The sequence below is a fragment of the Ascaphus truei genome, chromosome 6 (genome assembly GCF_040206685.1).
Source record: "Ascaphus truei isolate aAscTru1 chromosome 6, aAscTru1.hap1, whole genome shotgun sequence".
Classification (NCBI taxonomy): Eukaryota; Metazoa; Chordata; class Amphibia; order Anura; family Ascaphidae; genus Ascaphus; species Ascaphus truei.
In genome coordinates, this window is record NC_134488.1 from 20,759,572 (window position 1) to 20,766,420 (window position 6,849).

General features: G+C 45.9%; 1 protein-coding gene across 4 annotated transcripts in view; it reads right to left on the reverse strand.

Annotated features, from left to right (window-relative positions):
* NMNAT1 (nicotinamide nucleotide adenylyltransferase 1) overlaps positions 1-6,849 on the reverse strand; it is a 79,485-nt gene that overhangs the window by 36,918 nt on the left and 35,718 nt on the right. For 2 of the 4 annotated variants that reach the window (XM_075603560.1, XM_075603555.1), the window contains exon 2: positions 5,856-6,055. The exons of the other annotated variants lie outside the window; for them this stretch is intronic. Coding sequence is in view for 1 of the 2 variants with exons in the window: in XM_075603555.1 (XP_075459670.1) it covers positions 5,856-6,055 (200 nt within the window). In the remaining variant the exon portion in view is untranslated. The remainder of the gene's footprint in view (positions 1-5,855; positions 6,056-6,849) is intronic. 4 annotated transcript variants of the gene reach the window in all.

The following is a 6,849-nucleotide window of genomic DNA, read 5'->3' on the forward strand; positions in this document are numbered from 1 at the left end:
AAGGTGTGAAACACAACACTTATCACAAGTACCCACATCCTGCTTTCTTTTGTGCTAGCATACACAAGCAGGGTGAGGGAGCCTTTGATCAGGGGGTTTATTGTAGACCACTTGTCTCCCCCCTGAGCATTAAAATACCATATGGGCTCTAGCCTTCCCGGGCTTTTACCTTGGACCCAAAATACAATACATTCCTTAATATCTAAATATATTAAAATAATCCGTTCAGCTGGGCCGAAACTTGCCAGACCCTCATGCCGGAGGGGACTCTCCATGGTGGCCAAGTTTCAACTCGCTGCGACCCACCGGACCGGAGTTACACAAACACAGTTTAAAAGCACATTACAAAAGTGGCTTTTTTCTGCCATGCAAGTCAATGGCAGAAACCTAAACTTTACCATTACCCTGACTTTGTTCTGTTGCCCCGAGAGGGTCGCTATTTGCCATGCAATCCTGCCGGAACTAGGACTACATGGTGACCGAATCTCAGCCCTCTAGGTTGAACAGAACCGGAGTTATGGGTTCCAGGTTTCTGCTCATTCTGACTTAGCCGTTTTTTCACGCGGCTTCCCTCCATTAAAATCAACAGGGCCGGCGCCTCCATAGGAAATGTATGGGCCGGCGCCGCCATAGGATTCAATGGGATCTCCGCTACCATTGAAGTTAATGGGACACACACACCTTTTAACAGTTAACCCTACTCCGTTCGGTTGAGGGGAGAGGGCTGGAAATTGCCATGCGGTCATGCCGAAGCAGTGACTACATCCTTGCCAAATCCCAACCCTCGGGTCCCCACGGAATCGGTTATGGGTTTTCAGTTTACCCTGTTTCACACTTAGTGTTTGAAAGCCACGCGGCTTTCTCCGCCATTACGGTCAATGGTAGGACCCTCCTGGCCGGCGCGACCCTTTCTCGCCGCCATTGTCGGACCCTGTTGGGGTCAAGTGAGGGGGTTCCTAACATCTAGGGGCAAAAGGAATTTTATTTCTGGGGGCCCTAGAACAAAAGTTCCCACGCCAATTGGCCGTGAACTTGACCGAGGCCCTAGTTCCCACACCAATTGCACGATCAAAGCTCTTTTTTGACAATGTTGCCGCTCTTGCGGTTTTGCGATCTGGCAGGCTGCCAGCTCGTCTCCGGAGGTCGGCTTCCAGGAAAACCCATTGAAATGCATTACTCCATTCACTTTCAATGGGGAACCGCCGCTCCTCCTCTCGAGCGCCACCTGCAGGTCTTCTACGGAAACGGGCCCAAATCGCCGGAATCTCCATAGGATTGTATTGAGCCCAAATGGCGACCTATGGAGAAACTGCAAAATGGAGCCTGCAAAGGCGGGAAAAGGGACAAAGGGCCATAAACACAGAATTAACATTAACCTTTTCCCTCCCGCATAGATCTCAGTGTATGTGTTGGTGCAAACACTGGAATGGGAACAATACATATTCACAGGAGGACACACAATTGGTGCTGAAGCAGGGGCATAACTACAGTACTGGACATCATTCCAGTTAACCCCTCGCCTCCCAAGTGAGAGCAGGGGGTGGCCAAATGGGTGTAACCACTTTAATACCGGGCCAAACCCCCTCTCCCATGACAGGGGGGCCCTCTGGGCAGTGTGTGTGTATATAATGCACAGATGTAGAATGACATTTTCTGGGACACGTAAAAACATCTGCTACTATGAACTTTACTGTATAAGGCTCTCTCAAAAACAAATTACTAACAATGCAACCTTAGGATAAGTGTGCAGCTCTCATCACGGCTCTCGGTCTGTGTCCCTGACGTTTACCCTATGTATGTTACGTTTACTAGTAATTGCTGCTGCACTTCAGAATTATGCTTTTGGTCTTACAGGCTGTTACACATTTTCTAAATGATAAAACAAACACCGCAAATGTTATCAAAGATATTAAATTGCGTTCACTGCAGGTTCTCGATAATTACTTTACAAGCTGACCCCCTCCTGACCAGCGAGAAAAGGGTACAGATATCACATATTGACCTGTTGAAAGGTTGAGCCTTCTTTTAATGCAGTATTTTTATAGAATAAATTCAGCATATCCAAATCTGCTTTTTTTTGTGTGCACGCGCAAAACTAAAATATGTTATTAAATCCCTGCCTAAAGATCATTAGAGAAATGTGTATCTACTTACAACGGGCAAGTTAAGCCCTCCAGTGAATAAGAACAAAGAAGCATGAGAATGTAGGATATGGACAAAACCCAATGTAACAAAAGCCTTTCTATTACAGGCATATGGGGCAGCCTGGTCTGCAACCGGGCAGCCTGGTCAGTAACCGGGCAGCCTGGTCAGTAACTGGGCAGCCTGGTCTGTAACCGGGCAGCCTGGTCTGCAGCCGGGCAGCCTGGTCAGTAACCGGACAGCCTGGTCAGTAACCGGGCAGCCTGGTCTGTAACTGGGCAGCCTGGTCTGTAACCGGGCAGCAGTTTATTTTTCTCCAACTCCTCATAGTAGCAGCCCGTTACTGTCTGTTTTGTGTTTCATTTTCTCGTGTCGGTTACTAGTTGGTGCACCGGCCAATTGGATGGCATATCGCCTGAAAGACAAAGCCATCCAACTGAAAAGCTCCAAAATAGTCTCGTAGTGTAGGCCACCGGTGCCCCCTAGAGAGCACATTGTGCAGCACGGCCTTTTGTGACGTATCACAGTCAGGTTTGTCTTGGGTACTTGGACAATCCAGCAGTGAGCGTCACCTCAACTGCAGCAAGTATCACAAGGAGGACACGAGGAGTCTACGCACATAATTGACTGACATAGAGATGGCATTTTCATTGTAAGACCTAAGCTCAGCACCCCAATTTAACGCCTTCCTAAAAATCCACTAATTAATATAGTTCTCGGTACCAAAATACATTGCATACTTTACTGATGCACTTCTTTAATCCAGGCTGTGCAGAAAAGCTGAGTCATGCAGCAGGCGTACACTTACAGGAGTCCGTGTTAAACTGGATTAGAAGCAAAAGGTGACACTGTGCTCATTTGCATGTTATTACCCAGAATCCCTGGCTGCAGTGGAAGCACTTTCTGCTGAGACAAGGGTGCGCAAACTGGGGGTCCCTGGCGCTTCGAGGCCCTGCGTTTCTTCCCCACAGCACTGAAATTAAATGCCGGGGGAGCGCGCGACGCCTTTGTAGGCCTCTTACCTTGTCTCCGGCGGCTTCTGGGGACGTGACGCTATGACAACGCAGAGTCAAATGACGCCGCCGATGCCGGACAAAGGGTAAGGGGGGTTGGGGTGGGTGGCAAAGGGGCACAAAAAAAAAAACGTTTGCGCCCCCATCCCCCAGTGCTAAGAGATAATGGGGAAGGGCAGGTGTGCAGACCTCTCTGAGACGTATGAATGTGCTCACACCCAGTGCTAAGAGATAATGGGGAAAGGCAGGTGTGCAGACCTGTCTGAGACGTATGAATGTGCTCACACGTGGGATTTTCACTTTCTGTACAAAAATGCAATATGATTACAGTGCATTAGGTTTGTTTTGCAGATAAGAGTGGTGCACACTGAACTTTATGTGAACCATTAAAAACGTCTAAGGCATCTATAATTTTACGTGTCTATGCACATAGTGCAAAATGTGAGTGCAATATTTATTGCTTTATAATATATTTGAGTGAACATGCAATGTTGCACTAAGAGTGTCATCTCTTTTATTGAGGGTTTGTCCTGCTGAAGCCTGGTACTTCATGTCAAGCAAGTCTTCCATACATACACACTGCTGGTATTTGATTGAGAAATTGTGAGTCCCCACTTGTGATTTTTGAAGCTGTTTTTTCCTGTAGAACATATTACACTATATATTATATATTTCTTTCCACATACGGTGACATCTGCGCTTCCCACAAGTTTCTTTCTGCAATCAACAAAAGGAGGAATTGGATCTTCTCCTCAAGGGTTAAGCTGCGAAGTTTACTGTTTTACATTTATTATTCACTTTATTTATCAAGCACCATTTAAGGTTTATCACTGCATCTCTATTAGAAGCGCCTCACCCCCCCCCCCCTTTTTTTTCACTTTTCACCGGATTGACGCCTGATGAAGCCAGCTGTGGTGAAACGCGTAGTCTGACAGTATCACCATCACCATCTGCTGTTGGAGATTTGCTGGGCTATTTTGCACGAAACCCATTTTATACTTACAAAATGTGAGTGTGATTGCAAGGTGTTATGTTGTGTAATACATGGTATTCTTCATACTACACTATGTCCTGCCTTTTCTTTAATTCGACGTGTCCTAAGGAAGCCACATATGGTGACACTGGAGGGGCCAACAAGTAGCTGACCAGTCCATTTAATCCACTTCTTATCTGAATTCACCTGCGCTCTACCAATCCTATACCACAACCATACTACTATGTATTATTTGCATATTTTGCAAATCAGCCCTGTCATATGAAGCAAGTTTGACACCCCTGCCTTAGGATATATTCTTGTAGCCAGGTACCCCCTGGGCTACTAACTTCCTCTCCTTAACATATAAGTCCTAGTACCAGCGCAGGCAGTGTTGGGGTTAAACTTTACCCTTGCTGCAGTAACAACACCCTAGAGTGACAGGGGAGGTGGGCCAAAGGCCTAGGTATCACCCACTACTGGGGCTTAGACCTGGGACCCGCCCCTGGTAACCAAAAAAAGGGGCGGCAGCCTAGATTGAGATATCTGACCTGAGGGTGAAGAGGTGGTTGTTCCAGTGGTCTGCTGGACAGAGGATCTCCACGTGCCTGCTCGCTTAGAGGAGAAGGTGAAGAATTTCCCTTATCCCACCAGGGGGTAAGGAAGCAAACGAGAGGCTCTTGGGCCATCAAGTCCCTTGGGTTCTGCTCCAGGGTTAGGAGACGATCCAGTGTTATGAGCTGTTCATGCTGTTATCTAATAAAGTTCCTGTTATTATTTTATCCTGCCTGGAGTATGACTTATTCAGAGGGATACAGAGAGTTTTCCAGCAAGTACAACTCCTGTCCATGATAGGGCCTTGCTGGATGGAGGCGCTGCACCGAGAAAGATGTTGAACAAACCTAAAAGCCTGTCCTGTTTATCGCCAACACCATTGGCGGATGTTCAGGCCCCTTCTGTAAACCTGCAGGTGAGCACCACAACACCAAGTAGCAGTGAATCTCCCTTAGGGTGGGGGAACACCGGTCACATCCATAAAAAACTCGCACTGGATCACTACATCATACAGCCGAGGTGGGCAACCCTGTCGCCAATCGCCACAAGTTGTGAATTGGTCATGAAATTGTGGCGAATGAGTTTACCAGTGTGTCCGGTGAAGATATGATGATGCCAAATCCTTAACAGGAGAGACACCATATTGTCTGTCTCTCATATATATCTGCTTGGTATACATTTAGTTAACGAAAATTAGTAGATGTAGGAAAAACTCCAGATATGGAGACAAGCAGTATATGTCTCCAAAGCTAAATAGATAAGAACCGAGTACATACATCACAGGATGGAAGACAGGTAGAAATTATGGGAGGCAGATAGACGAGGCCAAGAACGGGTTATACTCATAAAATATAAAATGAGGATGTATAGCAGGATCAGAGAGTATTCTATAAGTGAAATATAACATGTTGAAATGACAGTTGAAATTGGGGGGGGGGGGGAGTACATATATGAGCTTGTCCGGATGTCCGAGAACTTGGTATAATTGTGTGATCCTGTGTGTATTTAACTCCGAACACTGACTAATTCTCCATTCATAACCTGTCGCAATGCCCGCTGTGGTGCCTGTAAAGAATTATGCTATGATGATCAGATGATGTACTCTATTTGTCTCTGAATAAATAGTGGAACAAAGAATTTGCTCCAAGGACTTATTGACGAAGGTGACACACCTTATCTTCAAGATAGGTCCTTCTCTATCTTCATCCGGATTAAAATTTGTCGTGGCAGTAAGCGCGAGTGCGGCGGCAGCGGCCGATGGAAACGCAGGTGCTGAGGAAGCATGCCGCGGACGGTGCCCGGGAGCAGTGAGGAGGCGAGTGCTGAGGGAGAGGGCCGCGGACGGTGCACAGGAGCAGTGAGGAGGCGAGTGCTAAGTGGAGGAGAGGATAACCAATCAGAGAACAGCAGGGGCAGAGCCCAGGCGTCAAGAAATTTTTACATGTTGTGGCAAAATTCAATTCTCATTCGCCACACCTGTAGCTACATTGAAAAATAGGTTGCCCACTTATGTCATACAGTAACAACTGGGGACACATTCGCAAACAGGCAGCTCTTATTTTTGCACTTGATTCATGTAGGACAAAACCAAGCCCCAATTGCGTGCGTATATAATATATAGTTATCCTTGCTTCATTCATTGTATCATCGCCGGAAGAAGAGATCAGTGTATCTCGAAAGCTCGCACAAATAAAAGTATTTCGTTAGCCACAGAACGGTATCATCTATTTATTTTTTGATTATTGAAGCTCGGCTAACACGGTACTGATACCTCTACATATATATATATATATTTATATATATGTATGAAAAAATCACATTCAGTTGGCACACTGTAAACAATGAAAAAAATGCTGATGCTTCTCCCATATGCACATGTAAATAAATAGATTTTACCAGATTGGAGTCCGGAAAAAACGAGACAGCACACAGTCCAGCGGCACGTCCCTGAGGAAGGTCACGCTTGGTTGATCGAAACGTTGGAGGTGGTGCCATGTTACACTGAATACAGTTCTATTGGACTTACTGGACTGTGTGCTGTCTCGTTTTTTCCGAACTCCAATCTGGTAAAATCTATTTATTTATATATATATATATATATATATATATTTTTTTAGGTATAAGGGCCTGTTCATGTTACTTATTAAAAGAATACCAGCCACTGAA